The 25021-nt window shown below is 40.8% G+C and overlaps 2 protein-coding genes across 2 annotated transcripts; both read right to left on the bottom strand.

Moving 5' to 3' along the window:
• Positions 1-2375: 2375 nt before the first annotated feature.
• LOC120053689 (5-hydroxytryptamine receptor 3A-like) lies at positions 2376-11621 on the bottom strand. Its single transcript, XM_039000872.1, has 6 exons — positions 11430-11621; positions 4675-4873; positions 4199-4371; positions 3752-3962; positions 2944-3147; positions 2376-2668 (listed from the first exon to the last, which is right to left on the bottom strand). Exons 1-6 carry the CDS (start codon positions 11619-11621, stop codon positions 2376-2378), a joined length of 1272 nt encoding a protein of 423 aa, XP_038856800.1.
• A 7730-nt stretch (positions 11622-19351) lies between these two features.
• Positions 19352-24024, bottom strand: LOC120053686 (5-hydroxytryptamine receptor 3A-like). The gene is made up of 6 exons (XM_039000867.1): positions 23833-24024; positions 21254-21377; positions 20780-20952; positions 20333-20543; positions 19932-20135; positions 19352-19644 (listed from the first exon to the last, which is right to left on the bottom strand). Exons 1-6 carry the CDS (start codon positions 24022-24024, stop codon positions 19352-19354), a joined length of 1197 nt encoding a protein of 398 aa, XP_038856795.1.
• Between the last annotated feature and the right edge of the window lie 997 nt (positions 24025-25021).

The following is a 25021-nucleotide window of genomic DNA, read 5'->3' as shown; positions in this document are numbered from 1 at the left end:
ACAGCTCCAGACTATTTTCAACACCAATCTCCTGACACAAAGATCTCTGATCCCTTAGAAGTGACGCAAGGTTTCAATGATATTCTTGATTGTACAATCAAACTAAAGTGTTGTAGCAATATTCCTAGCAACAGAGAAGACCATGAGTGAGATCCATAAACCTTGGGGCAAATGAGGTGGTCAGTAGAGCAGGTGAACTCTTGTGGTACAGAGCTACTTTACCTGCAGGTGGTTGGATTCAAAACAGGCGTGAGCCACAGTAAATGGCTGTGGTGGAGGGGAAGTTGCCCATCGATGCTGATCCTGGGTCAGTTTATCCTTTTCCACACTAATGGTTAAGGTTAGGATTGGGGGAGGAGAGGCTGATCCTAGATCTGTACCTAGGGGACATTTCACCCCAGAGCTGTGGTGTACCAACCTATGCAACAAGTGCAACCAGTGGGCATCGGACGATAGTGTACCACAGCTCTGCAGACAATACACGTACTGGGCTATGGAAATGAGCTGGGGGTTCACCTCAGCACACGAAGGAACAGGTGTCCCAACTTCCCTCCATTCAGCTCTCCCACCCAAATCATTTGTTATATAACTTGTGTTATTTTTTTATTTTATTTTTATTTCACCTTTATTTAACCAGGTAGGCTAGTTGAGAACAAGTTCTCATTTACAACTGCGACCTGGCCAAGATAAAGCAAAGCAGTTCGACACATACAACAACACAGAGTTACACATGGAATAAAACAAACATACAGTCAATAATACAACAGAAGAAGTCTATATACAGTGTGTGCAAATGAGGTGAGATAAGGGAGGTGAAGGCAAAAAAAGGCCATGGTGGCGAAGTAAATTCAATATAGCAAGTAAAACACTGGAATGGTAGATTTGCAGTGGAAGAATGTGCAAAGTAGAAATACAAATAATGGGGTGCAGAGGAGCAAAATAAATAAATAAACAAATACAGTAGGGGAAGAGGTAGTTGTTTGGGCTAAATTTTAGATGGGCTATGTACAGGTGCAGTAATCTGTGAGATGCTCTGACAGCTGATGCTTAAAGCTCGTGAGGGAGATAAGTGTTTCCAGTTTCAGAGATTTTTGTAGTTCGTTCCAGTCATTGGCAGCAGAGAACTGGAAGGAGAGACGGCCAAAGGAAGAATTGGTTTTGGGGGTGACCAGAGAGATATACCTGCTGGAGCGCGTGCTACATCACCTCATGAAGCTAGTTGAGAGAATGTCAAGAGTGGGCAAAGCTGTCATCGAGGCAAAGGGTGGCTACTTTGAATAATCTGTTTACCACTTTTTTGGTTTCTACATGATCCCATCTGTGTTATTTCATCATTTTGATGTCTTCACTATTATTCTACAATGTAGAAAATATTAAAATAAAGAAAAACCCTTGAATGAGTAGGTGTGTGCAAACTTTTGACTGGTACTGTATGTTTTATGGATTTTCAACCTCTGACATATTGTGGATTCAGAGCTATCTATCTAATAGAACTTAGAGTGTTTTTCTTTAATGGAAGCCTCTGTAATGTCAAACATGTATGATATGGTGTACCGCAGGGCAGCTCTCTACTTTTTCTATTTTTACCAATGACCATTAAACATGGTAGCATTAAACAAAGCCTGTGTGTCTATGTATGATGATGATTCAACCATGTGCGTTTCAGCAAACACAGCTAATGAAGTCACTGAAACCATTAACAAGGAGTTGTAGTCAGTTTTGGAATGGGTGGCCAGTAATAAACTAGAACTGAACATCTCTAAAACTAAGAGCATTGTATGGACCCCAGGAAGAGTAGCTGCTGCTTTTGTAACAGCAAATGGGGATCCTAATAAAATACCCCAAAATAACTTCCTGTATGTCGACACTCTAATCAAACAAGGATGTGGTTTTTGGATGATCCCCTACTTTGCATGTCATTGATCCATGTCTTGCGTGACAGATCTTCATCATCATTGATCCACCATCAACATTACAATTCAGAAAACATCTCAGATAACCCCAATGAATTGTTGTTAGTAATGAAACAGTGGTTTTCGTGACAGTATGTTTATTTGACAAATAAAAATATATTTCCTCTTATATAGTAATATATAAGTCAACATACCTACTCAGTGCAGCCAGAAGATCAAACAAACAATTGTTAAAGTTATGGTAATTTTAAGGTAATTGTTTTTAAATCTAAACAGCAGTTGACAACATGGTAGACTCTTAAGTCTTGTACGCGGTGGTAGTGGAGGGTAAGCACTATTTCCACACATTTTGTATTTTACACAAATATTTAGCCACCTATCATGGAAAAATGCTAAGAACATATAGGGAGCGTTACTTATTTCACAACGAATGGCGTTTAACCACCTATTTTATTTATTACATCACTGGTTGTACGAATTACTCCAGATGCTGAGGATGACGATGAAGCTGAAGGTGATGAAGATGCAGTAGACGCCAAACAGCAGCCGGTCGAGGATGTAGCCCACCTGCATCCAGTCCTGGGAGATCTGGTTCCCGTCCACATGCTGGGCCACCTGGAGGCGGATGGACTGCAGGTCATTGCCCAGATTCCTCAGCTCCGCCAGGGCTGGATCGCCTGCCTCTGCCCACATCTCACCTGGTTCTCCTGTTTGAACCTGTCTCTCCACCGACACTGGAGGGCAGACTTTCAAGTCTGTTTGTTAGAGAAAAGAGGGAAGGATGGGAGAAAGGAGACATTTTGAATGTACCTCCTAAAGACGGAAATGATTAATGTACCTGGATAGTACAATACTGTCAAATGGCTGCAAACATTTCTCAGGGTGATACCTGCATTTATGTTACTGTTTAGGCCTATAATTGAATGCTTCACAATATTGCTTTGGGTTGGGACAAGACAAGACAAGGATCTGCTAATTGCCTGAAAGTCTGTGTAATTGTAACTCCCTGAAGGGATCAGATCAGGGGTACCTCCTGCAACTGGATTGAGGATGATCTTGTCCTCTCTTGATTTCTGAGGCAGCCAGACGAGGGTGCCCATGAAGCGCAGGACGAGCACTCGGACCCAGCCAGGCACTGGGTGGAAGTTACTGGAGCCGACCAGGAGGTTGGTGATGAGAATAGTCTCCAGCAGGCTGGCCACCATCAGAGCCAAGCAGATGGCGAAAAACACATCTGCATGGGCGGGAGGAGGAAAAGGGAGGTGAAGAGAGGAAAATATTCAGCAACTCTTAGGAGAACAAAGGAAGTGGACTTAAAAAAAGACACTTCCCCTAACCAGCTAATTAAATAACACAAAGTGAACATCTACGACTTACGACAAAAATGGGGTTTCCAGTACACATGTTTTCATACTCACTTATCATTTTTTGACCCCCTTTTCACGGTATCCAATTTGTAGTAGTTACAGTCTTGTCTCATCACTGCACCTCCCACACAGACTCAGGAGAGGCTAAGGTCGAGAGCTATGCATCCTCTGAAACACAACCCAACCTAGCCGCACTGCTTCTTGACAAAATGCACATCCAACCCAGAAGCCAGCCTCACCAATGTGCCGTAGGAAACACCATACACCTGCACTGCACCTAGCCCGCCACAGGAGTCACTAGTGCATGATGAGACAAGGATATCTCTGCCAGCCAAACCCTCCCTAACCCGGACAACGCTCTGCGTCCCCCATGGACCTCCCAGTCACAGCCGGCTGAGGCAGAGCCTGGGCTCTGTCGCTGCGATGCAGTGCCTTAGACCACTGCGCCACCTGGGAGGCTCTCATACTCACTTATCAATGGTATGGTGCTTCCTGTGACTGGCAGCAGGTCATTCACGATGAGCAGGAAGACGGAGTAGCCAAAAATAAGGCTCATCTTGAAGGAGGAGCGGTCCACGTTTTGGGGAGGCAGCAGGAAGCTGAAGAGATCCACAGTGATGAGAAAGAAGCTGGGGATCAGGAGGTTCACCACGTAGAGGGTTGGTCTGCGCCTCAGGACAATCTACAGTTCAGAGACACAACGGTCAATGACAACCTTCAAGGGTGATTTGGTGTTATGCAATATATTCCCATTTCAGACATGACAAAGCCATAATTATCTGGGTTAGCATCATATGTGTGAAACAGGAAGTACTCTCTGAAACAATTGTTTGGCTAGAAATATAGAGAACTCAACGTTCTGTAGTAGTAGAGCCAAATGAATGGCATCTGAGAATTTGCAGTGCTTTGGGTTCGTACGTGGAAGTAGAGCTCATCATAGGGGTTGCTTTCTCCCTGATCGAGTGCTGATAAATTGAACCTCCTGGATTTGATGTCCATCAGCTCCCACTCCCCTTCAGTGGACAACACGCTAATGGAGCGTTTCAGGATGTCCTCCACCTTCTTCCCTAAGATAATCCTTATGTCCGACACTGCAGGGGAGATAAAGGAATGGGTCATCCTGGGATGAATGGGCTAAATCTATATGGAAGCAGAACATGATCTGTACTGAGGGGATGGTAAACTTGGGCCTAACACCAAACAAATCCCTTGGTTGACACCGAGTAACATATCAAATACTTCAATGGACTCAGTGGACAACCCTGTTTCATACCCATCATTTCAGATCACAAGAGAGAGTCAGGATGTTTTTTTGGGAGAGAAGGAGCGATGGGTTTGGCATCGGACCCTTATTTTCAAGTTAGTCCTAAAGCGTGGTTGCGTTGACGTCTTACCGCGGTGGATGTAGGAGTTGAAGGTGAAGGTGCAGTTCTGGACGTCAAAGGGGAAGGTGTAGATGTCCAGGTTACAGGAGCTAACCACTCTGACAGGGTTGGCGTCTCGCACTATACCAGTGTGCTTAATGTACACATAAGGGACGATGGGAGCTCTGTTTTCGTCCATACTGTAAAACAGGGTGAAATAGGGGGACGACTTCAAACCATGGTCATTTAAATAGTGACTGAATCAGTTACAAGTGCAATAAAAAGGGACAGAATTAAAATGTTTGTAAGGATATCCTTCCCCTCCAAAACTTGTCTGTTTAACCTATATATATCTGATTTTTTACAATGGCTATTTTATATCCTATGCGTAAATCATGAAGTACTCTGAAACAATAGTAATGCTAGAAATATAGAGAACTCAACGTTTGGTAGTAGTAGAGCCAAATGAATGGCGTCTGAGTAATTGCAGTGCTTTGTTTCATGCATGTTAACATTAGAAGCCTCCTCCCTAAGTTTGTTTTATTCACTGCCTTAGCACACTCTGCCAACCCGGATGTCCTAGCCATGTCTGAATCCTGGCTTAGGAAGACCACCAAAAACGCTGAAATTTCCATTGCTAACTATAACATTTTCTGACAAGATAGAACCACCAAAGGGGGCTTCTACTTTTAAAAATCCACCTTTCCAGAAACAAGTCTCTCAACGTTGCCGCTTGCTATAGACCACCTTCTGCCCCCAGCTGTGCCCTGGACACCATATGTGAATTGGTTGCCCCCCATCTATCTTCAGAGCTTGTGCTGTTAGGTGACCTAAACTGGGACATGCTTTTAACTTCTCTTGGGTAGGGGGCAGCATTCAGAATTTTGAATGAAAAGCATGCCCAAATTAAACTGCCAGCTACTCATCCGCAGAAGATAAGACATGCATATTATTAGTAGATTTGGATGGAAAACACTCTGAAGTTTCTAAAACTGTTTGAATCATGTCTGTGAGTATAACAGAACTTATTTAGCAGGCAAAACCCAGAGGACAAACCATTCAGATTTTTTTTTTGAGGTCACTCTCTTTTCAATGAGGTTTCATTGGGAAACCAGATTTCTAAGGGACCTTCTTGCAGTTCCTACCGCTTCCACTGGATGTCAACAGTCTTTAGAAATTGGTTGAGGTTATTCCTTTGTCTAATGAAGAAGTACGGCCATCTTGAAGGAGGGTCACTCGAAGTGTCCAGCTTGTTAGAAGCGCATGACCAGAAAGCTAGCTACAGTTGGTTTTAATCACACAGATCATCCCGTCTTCAATTTGATCGATTATTTACGTAAAAAAATACCTAAAGTTGTATTACAAAAGTAGTTTGACATTTTTTGGCAAAGTTTACAGGTAACCTTTGAGACATTTTGTAGTCACATTTCACAATTTGGAACCGGTGTTTTTCTGGATCAAACGCCGCCAAATAAATGGACATTTTGGATATATATCGACGGAATTAATCGAACAAAAGAACCATTTGTGATGTTTATGGGACATGTTGGAGTGCCACCAACAGAAGCTCGTCAAAGGTAAGGCATGAATTATATTTTTATTTCTGCGTTTTGTGTCGCACCTGCAGGGTTGAAATATCAAATCAAATCAAATTTTATTGATTTAAATATGCTTCTCTCTCTTTGTTTACAATGGTGCTTTCCTCAGATAATAGCATCATTTGCTTTCGCCAAAAAGCCTATTTGAATTCTGACATGTTGGCTGGATTCACAACCAGTGTAGCTTTAATTTGGTATCTTTCATGTGTGATTTAATGAAAGTCAGATTTTTATAGTAATTTTTATAGAAATTAATTTGAATTTGGCGCTCTGCATTTTCTCTGTCTTTTTGCCAAGTGAGACAGTAGCGTCCCGCCTAAACTCCGATTTTTGGATATAAATATGAACTTTACCGAACAAAACATACATGTATTGTGTAACATGAAGTCCTATGAGTGTCATCTGATGAAGATCATCAAAGGTTAGTGATTAATTTGATCTCTATTTCTGCTTTTTGTTACTCCTCTCTTTGGCTGGAAAAATGGCTGTCTTTTTCTGTGACTTGGCTCTAACCTAACATAATCGTTTGGTGTGCTTTCGTCGGACACTTTGGACGGACACCGTTGCTGGATTTACAACAAGTGTATCTTTAAAATGGTGTAAAATACTTGTATGTTTGAGGAATTTAAATTATGGGATTTCTGTTGTTTTGAAATTGGAGCCCTGCAGTTTCACTGGCTGTTGACAAGGTGGGACGCTGCCGTCCCACATACCCTGAGGTTTTAACACCCCGGCCATCCTACAATCTAAGCTTGATGCCCTCAATCTCATACAAATTATCAATGAACCTACTAGGTACAACCCCAAATCCGTAAACACGGGCACCCTCATAGATATCATCCCAACCAACCTGCCCTCCAAATACACCTCTGCTGTCTTCAACCAGGATCTCAGCGATCACTGCCTCATTGCCTGCGTCCGTAATGGGTCTGCGGTCAAATGACCACCCCTCATCACTGTCAAACGCTCCCTAAAACACTCCAGCGAGCAGGCCTTTCTAATTGACCTGGCCTGGGTATCCTGGAAGGATATTGACCTCATTCCGCCAGTAGAGGATGCCTAGTTGTTCTTTAAAAGTGCTTTCCTCACCATCTTAAATAAGCACGCCCCATTCAAAAAATGTAGAACCAGGAACAGATATAGCCCTAGGTTCACTCCAGACCTGAATGCACTTGACCAGCACAAAAACATCCTGTGGCATACTGCATTAGCATTGAATAGCCCCCGCGATATGCAACTTTTCAGGGAAGGTGGGAACCAATATACACAGGCAGTTAGGAAAGCAAAAGCTAGCTTTTTCAAACAGAAATTTGCATCCTGTAGCACAAACTCCAAACAGTTCTGGGATACTGTAAAGTCCATGGAGAAAAAGAGCACCTCCTCTGAGCTGCCCACTGCACTGAGGCTAGTTAACACTGTCACCACCGTTACATCTAAGATAATCGAGAATTTCAATAAGCCTTTTTCTACGGCTGTCACGTTCCTGACCTGTTTTCTGTTGTTTTTGTATGTGTTTAGTTGGTCAGGGTGTGAGTTGGGGTGGGTAGTCTATGTTATGTGTTTCTATGTTGGGTTAATGTGTTGCCTGATATGGTTCTCAATTAGAGGCAGGTGTTTGACGTTTCCTCTGATTGAGAACCATATTAAGGTAGGCTGTTCTCACTGTTTGTTTGTGGGTGATTGTTGCTGTGTCTGTGTTTGTGCACCACACGGTACTGTTTCGTTTTGTTTAGTCTGTTCGTGCGTTCTTCGTTTTATGTTAGTTCGCATGTTCAGGTCTGTTGACGTTGTTTTGTAGTTTGTCTTGTATTTTCGTATTCGTTATTATAATTAAATTCATTATGTCTACATACCTCGCTGCGTGTTGGTCCGATCCATGCTCCTCCTCGTCTGAGGAGGAGAACGACTTCGACAGCCGTTACAACGGCTGGCCATGCTTTCCACCTGGCTACCCCTACCCCGGTCAACAGCCCTGCGCCCCCCACAGCAACTTACCCAAGCCTTCCCCATTTCTCCTTTACCCAAATCCAGATAGCTGATGATCTGAAAGACAGTATGGACCCTCTTTTTCTAAAATTATCTGCCCGAAATTGTTGCAACCCCTATTTCTAGCCTGTTCAACCTCTCTTTCGTATCGTCTGAGATCCCCAAAGATTGGAAAGCTGCCGCGGTCATCCCCCTCTGCAAAGGGGGAGACACTCTAGACCCAAACTGCTACAGACCTATATCTATCATACCCTGCCTTTCTAAGGTCTTCGAAAGCCAAGTTAACAAATAGATCACCGACCATTTCGAATCCCACCGTACCTTCTCCACTATGCAATCTGGTTTCCGAGCTGGTCATGGGTGCACCTCAGTCACTCTCAAGGTCCTAAACGATACCATAACCGCCATCGATAAAAGACAGTACTGTGCAGCCGTCTTCATCGACCTGGCCAAGGCTTTCGACTCTGTCAATCACCACATTCTTATCGGCAGACTCAACAGCCTTGGTTTCTCAAATGACTGCCTCGCCTGGTTCACCAACTACTTCTCAGACAGAGTTCAGTGTGTCAAATCGGAGGGCCTGTTGTCCGGACCTCTGGCAGTCTCTATGGGGGTGCCACAGAGTTCAATTCTCGGGCCGACTCTTTTCTCTGTATACATCATTGATGTCGATCTTGCTGCTGGTGATTCTCTGATCCACCTCTACGCAGACGACACCATTCTGTATACTTCTGACCCTTCTTTGGACACTGTGTAAACTAACCTCCAGACGAGCTTCAATGCCATACAACTCTCCTTCTGTGGCCTCCAACTGCTCTTAAATGCAAGTAAAACTAAATGCATGCCCTTCAGGTGTCTGGTTAGACTATAAACTCTCCTTCCAGACTCACATAAACATCTCCAATCCGAAATTAAATCTATAATCGGCTTCCTATTTCGCAACAAAGCATCCTTCACTCATGCTGCCAAACATACCCTTGTAAAACGGACTATCCTACCGATCCTTGACTTCGGCGATGTCGTTTACAAAATGGTCTCCAACACTCTACTCAGCAAACTGGATGCAGTCTATCACAGTGCCATCCGTTTTGTCACCAAAGCCCTATATACTACCCACCACTGCGACCTATATGCTCTCATTGGCTGGCCCTCACTTCATATTCGTCGCCAAACCCAATGGCTCCAGGTAATCTATAAGTCTTTGCTTGGTAAAGCCCCGCCTTATCTCAGCTCACTGGTCACCATAGCAGCACCCACCCGTAGCACGCACTCCAGCAGGTATATTTCACTGGTAACCCCCAAAGCCAATTCCTGATCTTAATTATTTCGCCACTATGGCCTATTTATTGCCTACCTCCCTTGTCCTACCTCATTTGCACACATTGAATATAGACTTATTCTGTTGTATTATTGACTGTATGTTTGTTTATTCCATGTTATTCCGTGTTGTTGTTTGTGTCACACTGCTTTGCTTTATCTTGGCCAGGTCGCAGTTGTAAATGAGAACTTGTTCTCAACTTGCCTACATGGTTAAATAAAGGTGAAATAAAAAAAATATATATATATTTGAGATTCTTCAAAGTAGCCACCCTTTGCCTTGACATCTTTGCAGAAAGTTGTTTACATCCCTGTTAGAGAGCATTTACCCTTTGACTAGGTAATCCATCCACCTGACACATGTGGCATATCAAGAAGCTGATTATACAGCATGATTATTACACAGGTGCACCTTGTGCTGGGGACAATAAAGGGCCGCTGTAAAATGTGCAGTTTTGTCACAAGAGATGTCTCAAGTTTTGAGAGAGCGTGTAATTGGCATGCTGACTGCAGGAATGTCCACCAGAGCTGTTGGCAGAGAATTAAACGATAATTTCTCTACCATAAGCTGCCTCCAACGTCGTTTTAGAGAATTTGGCAGTACATCCAACCGGCCACACAAGCGCAGAGGGCTAGTGGTTTCCTGATGTCAACATTGTGAACATTGTGAACAGAGTGCCCTATGGTGACGGTGGGGTTATGGTATGCGCAGGCATAAGCTGCGGACAACGAACACAATTTAATTTGATCAATTGTCAATTTGAATGCACAAAAGTACCGCAACGAGATCCTGAGGCCCATTTTGTATGTTTTTTTTAAGGTATCTGTAATCAATATATACATATCTGTATTCTCAATCATGTGAAATCCATAGATTAGGGTCTAATGAATTTATTTCAATTGATGATTTCCTCATATGAACTGTAACTCAGTAAAATCGTTGAAATTGTTGCATGTTGCCTTTATATTGTTGTTCAGTGTATATTGAATCAGTTTTAGTGCCAAAAAAAGAGTTTAAATATGGGTCAAAAAAATTATACATTTCCTGATCTTTCGTTTATCTCTCAGATACAGGACAGACACTTTAAAACAAACTTCCTTTTCATAATTTTTTGATTGTGTTTTTCCATGTGTTAGTCTGGTATTCAATGTGTTTCTATGGGCTAATAGCAGTAAGACCAAATTCAATGTTTCATAAAAATAAAATAAGTATATCGTATCTATATAGACTATAGAGATGTTTAACTCACAATTCATTGATTACCACATCTGGTGACCAGAACCTTTCCCTGGGGAGAGAAATATTGGTAGAGCCGCATTGGACTGGGTCCCAGCTGAAAAATTCATTCTCCCATTCCTGAAACAACATATTAGCAACAATACAATATGTTTGTAAGCAGCATTCAAAATTATAATCTGATGTTTAGGATTGTTCTACAGTCAAAGATACAATATACTTTTTAGTTTTAACCAAATATATATCACTTTTGCTATCCAGTACATATTGGTGAATGGATGTTGTGTGCCCTAACAAATATGTAACATGAAGTAACGTTCTGTAGGAGAATGAGAAACCAAAGTGCAAAAATGACTCCCATACACTGTGTACATATATTTGCAAAAATAATTTAAAAAAAATAAGTTTACCTTCACCAGCCAAATGTATGTGTTCAACAGTTGTGCTTTTTCTTCCTGAGAAGAGAATTACTTTTTGTTGTAGGATACAAAGTAAAGGCAATAAAGCCACATTTTCAATGGATCTACAAAACATGATGTGGAGGAACATTCAGAACTATATAGCACATGTCAAATACATTGATGGATTTAATGGTATGTCTCCTCAGGTGAACTAGTTGAAAGGGATGCTGTCCTACTACTCCTTACCACACCCAGGATGCCGTAGAGAGTGAAGTACATGCTGATGTTGGTGGGGGTTGAGAGGTTCATGACAGGTCGTATGGAGTACAACTTCATGACGTTCTCCAGGGCGGCCAGAAGGGATATGGTGTTGGGGTTGGTGCAGTTCACCACTATCTTACACCTCAGGCATGGCGCTGGGGAAACAATGGTAACCATGGTGCTTTATATCCAGCTTATGCAATGATCCTGTGTTCCTCAGTTAGTAGAACATGGCAGTTGCAATGCCAGGGTTGTGGGTTCAATTCCCATGGAGGACCAGGATGAGAATGTATTCACTCACTACTGTATGTTGCTCTGGATACGAGAATCTGATAAATTATGTCATATCTCAACATCTTCAGTGAAAAGTCTTTCATTTTATCAACTAATGGGGTTCTTGCGTATTGTAGATATCATTATTAGAGTCTTGTTTGAATGATGAAGACCTTGCTACTTTTTCATATGATAGTGAAATGAATTGACCGCAAACCCACAAATAAATTATGTTATGATCTTGATCGTTAAGGTATCAGATACCCCGAGTAATATCAAAAAGTGAACATAAAACTAAAGAATAAATGAAAATAAACTATTACTCAAATATAATATTTTAGGTTAACTTAAATTAGTTGACTACTTTTTCTTTCCCCATGTACAAGCTGTACCTACCCTGTACCATCATGCAGCAGATGATGAACAGAACCTTGTGGGAACTGACCGACCATCGTTGAGACTGAAATAGTAATTTTAAAAATCACTGTTAGGGTGAAAGGTCAAACTGTATTTTAGATATACGGTCCATTGTTTAGTGTACGTTTGATAATTAACACAATGTTTATAACACCATGAATTACTTTATGAATTCACAACTTAATTTACCTCAAACGACACCGAACAAATGTTTTGACCAATTACAGTAATGCATTGAAGCACAACACACAAACACACAACTTAAGTAACGTAAAACCCCCCAATGTCACAAAAGGCATTAGAATGAAAGATATTTACCTCCATTTTGGAAAAATCCTTGGTTGCCATCAAACAGCAAGCTGCAAGTTCTTGACCGTTTCGATCCTCTGGCTGAAGAACTGTTTAGAGCAAAGCTTTGTTTCCTAACACCCATCGATGGCACCTCTTCACCAGCTGGAACAAATTGTATATATACAGACTAATTTGCATAGTTAAAAACTTATGTTGATGTATTGTCATGTCATATCATAAGTTGCTGTTGGAGAATCCACAGAAAATCTTACAGCTCCAGACAATTTTCAACTTTGAACACAATTCTACGGACACAAAGATCTCTGATACCTTAGAAGTGACACAATGATTCAATGATATTCTTGATTGTGCAATCAAACAAGTGTTGTAGAAATGTGGTAGAAATATGCCTAGCAACAGAGAAGACCATGAGTGAGATCCATAAACCTTGGGGCAAATGAGGTGGTCAGGAGAGCAGGTGAACTCTTGTGGTACAGAGCTACTTTACCTGCAGGTGGTTGGATACAAAACAGGCGTGAGCCACAGTAAATGGCTATGGTGGAGGGTGAAGTTGCCCATATATGCTGATCCTGAGTCAGTGTATCATTTTCCACACTAATGGTTAAGGTTAGGATTTGGGGAGGAGAAGCTGATCCTAGATCTGTACCTAGGGGACATTTCACCCCAGAGCTGTGGTGTACCAACCTATGCAACAATCGCACAAAAGTGTACCACAGCTCTGCAGACAATACACGTACTGGGCTATGGAAATGAGCTGGGGGTTCACCTCTGCACACAAAGGAAAAGGTGTCACAATGTCCCCCACATTCAGCTCTCCCACCCAAATCATTTGTTATATAACTTGTGTTATGAAATGTATGTTATGTTTATTCTCTTTCTCGTGTCTGATACAACATAGAGGCTGATAATTTAATTATAGACGGGCAATGATATGAGTCCTGGAATTAGTTCATGACTTAAGGAAAGAGGGATGGAGTGAGAGAGAAAGAGAGAGAGAGAGAGGGATGAGTGAGAGAGAAAGAGAGAGAGGGACGGAGAGCAATGGAAGAGGGAGATAACGAGTGAAAGAAAAAGAAAGAAAGAGAGAAATAAATAATGAGAGATAAGAGAGAGAAAGAAATAATGATAGATAAGAAAGAGAGATGGTAGGAAAGACAAGGGAAGAAGAAGCACATGCACAGGATTAAATGCTTTAGCATCAATGGTCCCTATTCAATAAGCAGTGCTGGAAAAAGTACTCATTTGTCATACTGAGTAAAAGTAAAGATTCCTTAATAGAAAATGACTCAAGTAAAATGTGGTCACCCAGTAAAATACTACTTGAGTAAAAGTTTTAAAGTATTTGTTTTTAAATATACCTAAGTATCAAAAGTACATGGAATTGCTAAAATGTAAACGTTTAAATCATTTCAAATTCCTCATATTAAGCAAACCGGACGGCACAATTTTCTTGTTTTTATTTATTTACGGATAGCCAGGGGTACACAACAACACTCAGACCTAATTTACACATTAAGCATTTGTGTTTAGTGAGTCCGCCAGATCAGAGGCAGTAGGGATGATCAGGGATGTTCTCTTGATAAGTGGACCCTTTTCCTGTCGAAATGTACTTTTGGGTGTCAGGGAAGTAAAAAGCACATTATTTTCTTTAGGAATGTATTTAAATAAAAGTGAAAGTTGGCAAAAATATAAATAGTCAAATGTAGAACATACACCCCCCAAAAACTCTTAGGTAGTACTTTAAAGTATTTTTACTTAAGTACTTTACACCACTGTCAATAAGGCCAAGATTATTCATAAGTTAAGGACATTGGCAACCTCCAAAAATGACAAAACTTGTATCATGCAACATAGTATACTATATTGTGTGAAGTTGGTCAAATCTCACCATTCAGCTAATGCTGCAGGCTACGCACCTATTTGTCAAAATGGATCATTCTCAGTAATATAATAACATTCAAGTTCTCTAAAAGTCGTCATTCACGCTTGTAATAAGGTATTTTTAGAGGTACATTTTTATTTTAAAGAACAAACTAACATTGACAGATTAACACCTTTCTGTTTACAACAAAACTATGTACCATAAAACAATCCAGAAAGAACAAATGAAAAATACATTAATCACAGTGAAAGAGGAAACCAATTTTAAACAGGTTACTTTTATGCAAATGAGTTATGCAGAGCATCTAAACTGCAGTACCACTGTAGACATGGAGGAGGAGATCTACAGTACCACTGTAGACATTGAGGGAAGCTGTACTGTTAGATTTCAGTGCAGCTTTTGCCATTCTTGACCATAATCTGTTGTTAAGAAAACATACAGAACCAGTCAAAAGTTTTCTACATTGTAGAATAATAGAGAAGACATCAAAACTATGAAATAACACGTATTGAATCATGTGGGAATGATAAAAAAATATATATATATATATATATTTTATATTTTGAATTATTCAAAGTAGCCACCCTTTGCCTTGATGACAGCTTTGCACACTCTTGGTATTCTTTCAACCAGCTTCATGAGGAATGCTTTTCCAACAGTCTGGAAGGAGTTCCCACATATGCTGAGCACTTGTTGGCTTCTTTTCCTTCACGCTGCGATCCAACTCATATCAAAACATCTAAATTGGGTTGAGGTCAGGTGATTGTGAAGGCCATGTCATCTGATGCAGCACTCCATCACTCTCCTTGGTCAAATAGCCCTTACACAGCCTGGAGGTGTGTTGGGTCATTGTCCTGTTGAAAAACAAATGATAGTCCCACTAAGCGCAAACCAGATGGGATAGCGTATCGCTGCAGAATGCTATGGTAGCCATGCTGTGCCTTGAATTCTAAATAAGTCACTGACAGTGTCACCAACAAAGCAACCCCACACCATCATGCTTCACGGTGGGAACCACACATGCGAAGATCATCCGTTCACCTACTCTGCGTCTCACAAAGATACTGAGGTTGGAACTAATAATCTCAAATTTGGACTCATCAGACCAAGGACAGATTTCCACCGGTCTAATGTCCATTGATCATGTTTCTTGGCCCAAGCAAGTCTCTCCTTCTAAAAGGTGTCTTTTAGTAGTTGTTTCTTTGCAGCAATACGACCATGAAGTCCTGATTTCACGCAGTCTCCTCTGAACAGTTGATGTTGAGATGTGTCTGTTACTTGAACTCTGTTAAGCATTTATTTGGGCTGCAATTTCTGAGGCTGGTAACTCTAATGAATTTATCCTCTACTGCAGAGGTAACTCTGGGTCCTCCTTCCTGTGGCGGTCTTCATGACAGCTAATTTTATCATAGCGCTTGATGGTTTTTGCGACTGCACTTGAAGAAACTTTCAAAGTTCTTGACATTTTCCAGATTGACTGAGCTTCATGTCTTAAAGAAATGATGGACTGTCGTTTCTCTTTGCATAAATCTTCTTATGGCTGCAATCCCGCTACCGGGATGATATGACAACAGACAGTGAAAGTGCAGGGCGCCAAATTCAAACAACAGAAATCTCATAATTCAAATTCCTCAGACATACATGTGTCATTTTAAAGGTAATCTTGTTGTTAATCCCACCAAAGTGTCTGATTTCAAATATGCTTTTCAGCGAAAGCACTACAAACGATTATGTTAGGTCACCACCAAACCACAATAAGTACAGCCATTTTTCCAGCGAAAAATAGCTTTCACAAAAAGCAGAAATAGAGATAAAATGAATCACTAACCTTTGATTATCTTCATCAGATGACACTCATAGGACTTCATGTTACACAATACATGCATGTTTTGTTTGATAAAGTTCATATTTATATCAAAAAATCTGAGTTTACATTGGCGTGTTACATTCACTAGTTCCAAAAACATCAAGTGATTTTGCATAGCCACATCGTTTCAACAGAAATACTCATCATAAATGTAGATGATAATACAAGTTATACACATGGAATTATAAAAACAAACCATGCAATATTCTGAGACGGCGCTCAGAACAATAGCCAAATTAGCCGCCATGTTGGAATCAACAGAAACCAGAAATTACATGATAAATATTCCCTTACCTTTGATGATATTTATCAGAATGCACTCCCAGGAATCCTAGTTCCACAATAAATCGTTGTTTTGTTCGATAATGTCCATTACTTATGTCCAATTAGCTAATTTTGCTTGCATGTGTAGTACACGTGTCCAAACGCTCGCGCAGATGCAGGCAAACGTCGGACGAAAACTTCAAAAAGTTATATTACAAGTCAAATAAACTGGTCAAACTTAGTAGAGAATCAATCTTCAGGATGTTGTTATATATATCCAATAATGTTCCAACTGGAGCATTCTTTTCAGTCTCTATAAGTAATGGAACGCATGGCGATATCATGAGGAACGTGCGTGACCAAGAACTGGCACTCTGCCAGACCACTGACTCAAACACCTCCCATCCGGTCCCACAACACAGCATAAGCTTCATTTCACGTTCCACTGACTGTTGACATCTAGTGGAAGGCGTAGGAAGTGCAAACAGATCCATATATTACAGGAAATTGAATAGGCGATGACTTTAACATCGACCACTCTCAGAATTCTCACTTCCTGTTTGGATTTTTCTCAGGTTTTTGCCTGCCATATGAGTTCTTTTATATTCACAGACATAATTCAAACAGTTTTAGAAACTTCAGAGTGTTTTCTATCCAATACTAATAATAATATGCATATATTAGTAACTGGGACTGAGGAGCAGGCCGTTTACTCTGGGTACCTTTCATCCAAGCTACTCAATACTGCCCCTGCAGCCATAAAAAGTTAATTGAGCTGTTCTTGCCATAATATGAACTTGGTATTTTACCAAATATACCAACCCTACCTGTATACCAACCCTACCTTGTCACAACACAACTGATTGACTTAAACACATTAAGAAGGAAAGAAATTCCACAAATGAACTTTTAACAAGGCACACCTGTTAATTGAAATGCATTCCAGGTGACTACCTCATGAAGCTGGTTGAGAGAATGCCAAGAGTGGGCAAAGCTGTCATCGAGGCAAAGGTTGGCTACTTTGAATAATCTGTTTACCACTTCTTTGGTTACTGCATGATCCCATCTGTGTTATTTCATAATTTTAATGTCTTCACTATTATTCTACAATGTAGAAACTACTAAAAATAAATAAAAACCCTTGAATGAGTAGGTGTGTCCAATCTTTTTAACTGGTACTGTATGTTTTATGGATTTTCAACCTCTGACATATTGTGGATTCAGAGCTATCTATCTAATAGAACTGAGAGTGTTTTTCTTTAATGGAAGCCTCTGTAATGTCAACCATGTAGGATATGTTGTACCGCAGGGCAGCTCTCTACTTTTTCTATTTTTACCAATGACCTGCCACTGGCATTAAACAAAGCCTGTATGATGATGATTCAACCATGTGCGTTTCAGCAAACACAGCTAATGAAGTCACTGAAACCCTTAACAAGGAGTTGTAGTCAGATTTGGAATGGGTGGCCAGTAATAAACTAGAACTGAAAATCTCTAAAACTAAGAGCATTGTATTTGGTACAAATCGTTCCATAAGTTCGAGACCTCAGCTGAATCTGGTAATGAATGGTGTGGCTGTTGAACAATTTGAGGAGACTGAATTACTTGGTGTTACCTTAGATTGTAAACTGTCGTGGTCAAAACACAAAGATTCAATGGTTGTAAAGACGGGGAGAGGTATGTCCATAATAAAGAGATGCTCTGCTTTTTGACACCACATTTCAAACAGTCCTGTAGACTCTAGTATTGTCTTGATTATTGTCCAATCATGTGGTCAAGTGCTGCAAAGAAAGACCTAGTTAAGCTGCAGCTGGCCCAGAACAGAGCGACACGTCTTGCTCTTCATTGTAATCGGAGGGCTAATATAAATACTATGCATGCCAGTCTCTCTTGGCTAAGAGTTGAGGAGAGACTGACTGCATCACTTCTTCTTTTTAGAAGAAACATTCATATGTTGCAAATTCCAAATGGTTTCCATAGTCAACTTACACAGCTTTGACACACACACTTACCCCACCAGACATGCCACCAGGGGTCTTTTCACAGTCCCCAAATTCAGAACAAAATCAAGAAAGTGTACAAATTATATAGAGCCATTATTGCCTGAAACTCACTTCCATCTCATATTGCTCAAATGAACAGCAAACCTGTTTTCAAAAACAAGTAAAGCAACACCTCATGGCACAATGTCTCTCCCCTATCTTGACCTAGATATTGTGTGAATGTATTGACATGTAGGCTATGTGTGCCATTTTAAATGCATGTAGTTCTGTCCTTGAGCTGTTCTTGTCTATTAATGTTCTGTGTTTTGTCATGTTTCATGTTTTGTGTGGACCCCAGGAAGAGTAGCTGCTGCTTTTGTAACAGCAAATGGGGATCCTAATAAAATACCCCAAAATAACTTCCTGTATGTCGACACTGCATGTCATTGATCCATGTCTTGCGTGACAGATCTTCATCATCATCATCATTGATCCACCATCAACATTACAATTCAGAAAACGTCTCAGATAACCCCAATGAATTGTTGTTAGTAATGAAACAGTGGTTTTCGTGACAGTATGTTTATTTGACAAATAAAAATATATTTCCTCTAATATAGTAATATATAAGTCAACATACCTACTCAGTGCAGCCAGAAGATCAAACAAACAATTGTTAAAGTTATGGTAATTTTAAGGTAATTGTTTTTAAATCTAAACAGCAGTTGACAACATGGTAGACTCTTAAGTCTTGTACGCGGTGGTGTAGTGGAGGGTAAGCACTATTTCCACACATTTTGTATTTTACACAAATATTTAGCCACCTATCATGGAAAAATGCTAAGAACATATAGGGAGCGTTACTTATTTCACAACGAATGGCGTTTAACCACCTATTTTATTTATTACATCACTGGTTGTACGAATTACTCCAGATGCTGAGGATGACGATGAAGCTGAAGGTGATGAAGATGCAGTAGACGCCAAACAGCAGCCGGTCTATGATGTAGCCCACCTGCATCCAGTCCTGGGAGATCTGGTTCCCGTCCACATGCTGGGCCACCTGGAGGCGGATGGACTGCAGCTCATTGCCCAGCTTCCTCAGCTCCGCCAGGGCTGAATTGCCTGCCTCTGCCCACATCTCACCTGGTTCTCCTTTTTGAACCTGTCTCTCCACCGTCACTAGAGGGCAGACTTTCAAGTCTGTTTGTTAGAGAAAAGATGGAAAGAAGGGAGAAAGGTGAAATGATGAATATACCTTCTAAAGACAGAAATGATTGACTTACGTGGGAAGTACAATTCTGTCTAAGGTCGGACCTAGTCAAGTGGCTGGAGAAATGTATCAGAGTGATTCCAACATTTATCTTACTTTTCAGGCCTGTGTATGAATGCTTTCACTATATTGCTTTGGGTTGGACAAGACAAGTATCTGCTAATTGCCTGAAAGTCTGTGTAATTGTAACTCCATGGAAGGATCAGATCAGGGGTACCTCCTGCAACTGGATTGAGGATGATCTTGTCCTCTCTTGATTTCTGAGGCAGCCAGACGAGGGTGCCCATGAAGCGCAGGACGAGCACTCGGACCCAGCCAGGCACTGGGTGGAAGTTACTGGAGCCGACCAGGAGGTTGGTGATGAGAATAGTTTCCAACAGGCTGGCCACCATCAGAGCCAAGCAGATGGCGAAGAACACATCTGCATGGGCGGGAGGAGGAGGAGGAGGGAGGTGAAGAGAGAAAATATTCAGCAACTCTTAGGAGGACAAAGGAAGTGGACTTCAAAATGATACTTGACCTAACCAGCTAATCCAATAACACAAAGTAAACATTTACCTCCGCAGGTATTATTTACGACAAAAATGGTGCTTCCAGAACACATGTTTTCATACTCACTTATCAGTGGGATTGTGCTTCCTGTGACTGGCAGCAGGTCATTCACGATGAGCAGGAAGACCGAGTAGCCCAAAATTAGGGTCATCTTGAAGGAGGAGCGGTCCACGTTCTGGGGAGGCAACAGGAAGCTGAAGAGATCCACAGTGATGAGGAAGCAGCTGGGGATCAGGAGGTTCACCACGTAGAGGGTTGGTCTGCGCCTCAGGACAATCTACAGTTTAGAGATACAACAGTGAATGACAACCTTCAAGTGTGATCTGGCTTGGTGCAGTAGATTCCCATAGCAGACAAGACAAAGCCATAATTATCTGGGTTAGCATCCTATGTGTGAAACAGGAAGTACTCTCTGAAACAAAAGTAATGCTAGAAATATAGAGAACTCAACGTTCAGTACTAGTAGAGCCAAACTAATGGCGTCTGAGTAATTGCAGTTCTTTGGGTTCGTACGTAGAAGCAGAGCTCATCATAGGGGTTGCTTTCTCCCTGATTGAATGTTGATAACTTTAACTTGCTGGATTTGATGTCCATCAGCTCCCACTCCCCTTTAGTGGACAACACGCTAATGGAGCGTTTCAGGATGTCCTCCACCTTCCTCCCTAAGATAATCCTTATGTCCGACACTGCAGGGGAGATAAAGGAATGGGACATACTGGGATGAATGTGCTGAACCTATATGGAAGCAGAACATGATCTGTACTGAGGGGATGGTAAACTTGGGCCTAATAGCAAACAGATCCCTTGGTTGACAACGAGTAATATCAAAAACGTCAATGGAGTCAGTGGACAACCCTGTTTCATACCTATCATTTCAGATCACAAGAGAGAGTCAGGATGTTTCTTTGGGAGAGAAGGAGCGATGGGTTTGGCATCGCACCCTTATTTTCAAGTTAGTCCTAAAGCGTGGTTGCGTTGACGTCTTACCGTGGTGGATGTAGGATCTGAAGGTGAAGGTGCAGTTCTGGACGTCAAAGGGGAAGGTGTAGATCTCCAGGTTACAGGAGCTAACCACTCTGACAGGGTTGGCGTCTCGCACTATACCAGTGTGCTTAATGTACACATAAGGGACGATGGGAGATCTGTTTTCATCCATACTGTAAGACAGGGAGAAATATGGGGACGACTTCAAACCATGGGCATGATATAAATCATATGTTTTATATTTCTTAATCTTGACTGAAGCAGTCACTGGTGCAATAAAAAGGGACAGAATTAAAGTGTTTGTTAAGATGTCCGCTCCTCTGCCGGAGTCTAATTAGCACAATAGAAACATCCCTATCAAGATCTGTCTGTTTAAGCTATGGATTTGTATGGCCTGTGTCTCAATCCACCACATCTGCCAATGACGGCCTTCCGCATCTGCGGTGGAAGGTGGCTGAGCTACAGCGGTGTTTGTCAGACCTTTAGATATCCCGAAAATTGGTCTTCTCTCAAAAACGTCTGTAGAGTCCAAGCAAACCTAAATGACCACTCCATGGAAAGATGAGACTCTCACAAATACTATGGTGTCCTCCATTTTGCTCCACGCACTCCATAAACATCACAAGACTCGTTTGAAGAAGTTACCAACCTCTGTCCAAAAGGTGAGACTTTCACAAACACGTACATGTTTGTTGTTTTGCTCTAGGACAACCACAAGCCTCACAAGACTTCTGAAGGTAGCACGGTACCAGTTCAAATAAATGATGGAAGTACATGCAGTACCAGTCAAAGGTTTGGACACACCTACTCAATCCATGTTTTTTCTATATTTTCACTATTTTCTACATTGTAAAATAATAGTGAATACATTAAAACTATGAAAAAAATACAGATGGATTCATGTAGTAACCAAACAATTGTATTTTATATATTATTTTATATAGGAGATTCTTCAAAGTAGCCACCCTTTGCCTTGACGTCAGCTTGTACAAATTCGTTTACATCCCTGTTAGTGAGCATTTATCCTTTGACAAAGTAATGCATCCACCTGACAGGTGTGGCATATCAAGAAGCTGATTGAGGAGTATGATTATTACACAGGTGCACCTTCTGCTGGGGACAATAAAAGGCCACTCTAAAATGTGCAGTTTTGTCACACAAAACAGTGCCACAGATGTCTCAAGTTTTGAGGGAGTGTGCAATTGGCATGCTGACTGCAGGAATGTCCACCAGAGCTCTTGGCAGAGAATTTAATGTCACTTTCTCTACCATAAACTGCCTCCGACATCATTTTAGAGAATTTGGCAGTACGTCCAACCGGCCACACAAGCGCAGACCATGTGTATGGCGTTGTTTGGGCGAGCGGTTTGCTGATGTCAACATCGTGGACAGAGTTCCCCATGGTGGCGGTGGGGTTATGGTATGCTCAGGCATATGCTACGGACAACGAACACAATTGCATTTGATCAATTGTCAATTTCAATGCACAAAAATACCGCAACGAGATCCTATGCCTATTTATTTTTTTGTTGGTCTCTGTAACAAATAGCATAGCTGTGTTCCCAATCATATGAAATCCATAGATTAGGGCCTAATGAATTTATTTCAACTGATTTCCTTAAATTAACTGTAACTCAGTAAAATCGTTGAAATTGTTGCATGTTGCGTTTATATTTTTGTTCAGTATATGTTGAAGTAGTTTTAGCGCCAAAAAAAGAGTTTAAATATTGGTCAAAAAAATGATACATTTCCTGATCTTTCTTATAGCTCTCAGATATAGGACGGACACTTTAAAACAAACTTCCTCTTCAACATTTTTTTACTTTTGTTTTTCCATGTATGAATATGTTATTCAATGTGTTTCTATGGGCTGATATCAGTAAGAATTCAATGTTCCATCAAAAAAACAAGTATATCGTATCTATATAGACTATAGAGATGTTTAACTCACAATTCATTGATTACCACATCTGGTGACCAGAACCTTTCCCTGGGGAGAGAAATATTGGTAGAGCCGCATTGGACTGGGTCCCAGCTGAAAAATTCATTCTCCCATTCCTGAAACAACATATTAGCAACAATACAATATGTTTGTAAGCAGCATTCAAAATTATAATCTGATGTTTAGGATTGTTCTACAGTCAAAGATACAATATACTTTTTAGTTTTAACCAAATATATATCACTATTGCTATTCAGTACATATTGGTGAATGGATGTTGTGTGCCCTAACAAATATGTAACATGAAGTAACGTTCTGTAGGAGAATGAGAAACCAAAGTGCAATAATGACTCCCATACACTGTGTACATATATTTGCAAAAATAATTAAATAATACGTTTACCTTCACCAGCCAAATGTATGTGTTCAACAGTTGTGCTTTTTCTTCCTGAGAAGAGAATTACTTTTTGTTGTAGGATACAAAGTAAAGGCAATAAAGCCACATTTTCAATGGATCTACAAAACATGATGTGGAGGAACATTCAGAACTATATAGCACATGTCAAATACATTGATGGATTTAATGGTATGTCTCCTCAGGTGAACTAGTTGAAAGGGATGCTGTCCTACTACTCCTTACCACACCCAGGATGCCGTAGAGAGTGAAGTACATGCTGATGTTGGTGGGGGTTGAGAGGTTCATGACAGGTCGTATGGAGTACAACTTCATGACGTTCTCCAGGGCGGCCAGAAGGGATATGGTGTTGGGGTTGGTGCAGTTCACCACTATCTTACACCTCAGGCATGGCGCTGGGGAAACAATGGTAACCATGCTGCTTTATATTGCTGTTTGGATATGGTCCTGTGTTCCTCAGTTAGTAGAACATGGCAGTTGCAATGCCAGGGTTGTGGGTTCAATTCCCATGGAGGACCAGGATGAGAATGTATTCACTCACTACTGTATGTTGCTCTGGATACGAGAATCTGTTTAATGAGGTCAAATATCTCAACATCTTCAGTGAAAAGTCTTTAATTTTGGGGTTCTTGCGTTTTGTAGATATCATTATTAGAATCATCTTAGAATGATGAAGACCTTGCTACTTTTTCATATGATAGTGAAATGAATTGACCGCAAACCCACAAATAAATTATGTTATGAACTTGATCGTTAAGGTATCAGATACCCCAAGTAACATCAAAAAGTAAACATAAAACTAAAGAATAAATGAAAACAAACTATTACTCAAATATAATATTTTAGGTTTACTTAAATTAGTTTACTTTACTTTTTCTTTCCCCGTGTACAAGCTGTACCTACCCTGTACCATCATGCAGCAGATGATGAACAGAACCTGGTGGGAACGGACCGACCATCGTTGAGACTGAAATAGTAATTTAAAAAAAATCACTGTTAGGGTCAAAGGTCAAATGATATATTAGATATACGGTCCATTGTTTAGTGTATGTTTGATAGTTAACACAATGTGTATAACACCATGAATTACTTTATGAATTCACAACTTAATTTACCTTAAATTAAATGTACCTCTCTCATTACTTGAAAGACACCGAACAAAAGTTTTGAGCAATTACAGTAATGCATTGAAGCACAACACACAGACACACAACTTAAGTAACGTAAAACCCCCAATTGTCACAAAAGGCATTAGAATGAAAGATATTTACCTCCATTTTGGAAAAACCCTTGGTTGCCATCAAACAGCAAGCTGCAAGTTCTTGACCGTTTCGATCCTCTGGCTGAAGAACTGTTTAGAGCAAAGCTTTGTTTCCTAACACCCATCGATGGCACCTCTTCACCAGCTGCAACA

Source organism: Salvelinus namaycush, chromosome 9, assembly GCF_016432855.1.
Source record: "Salvelinus namaycush isolate Seneca chromosome 9, SaNama_1.0, whole genome shotgun sequence".
Taxonomy (NCBI): domain Eukaryota; kingdom Metazoa; phylum Chordata; class Actinopteri; order Salmoniformes; family Salmonidae; genus Salvelinus; species Salvelinus namaycush.
This window is presented reverse-complemented; position numbering and strand designations above follow the sequence as displayed.

Excerpts from the sequence above, each read along its gene's own strand:
- LOC120053689 (XM_039000872.1), bottom strand. The coding sequence starts at position 11,621 with ATGGTTACCATTGTTTCCCCAGCGCCATGCCTGAGGTGTAAGATAGTG. Across the intron at positions 3,963-4,198 it reads ATGATGAGCTCTACTTCCAC|ATTGTCCTGAGGCGCAGACC; the intron begins GTACGAACCCAA and ends TCTGAACTGTAG. Across the intron at positions 3,148-3,751 it reads AAGCACCATACCATTGATAA|ATGTGTTTTTCGCCATCTGC; the intron begins GTGAGTATGAGA and ends CCGCCCATGCAG.
- LOC120053686 (XM_039000867.1), bottom strand. The coding sequence starts at position 24,024 with ATGGTTACCATTGTTTCCCCAGCGCCATGCCTGAGGTGTAAGATAGTG. Across the intron at positions 21,378-23,832 it reads TCTACGGCATCCTGGGTGTG|CACACTGGTATAGTGCGAGA; the intron begins GTAAGGAGTAGT and ends GTGTACATTAAG. Across the intron at positions 19,645-19,931 it reads CCTCAATCCAGTTGCAGGAG|ACTTGAAAGTCTGCCCTCTA; the intron begins GTACCCCTGATC and ends TCTAACAAACAG.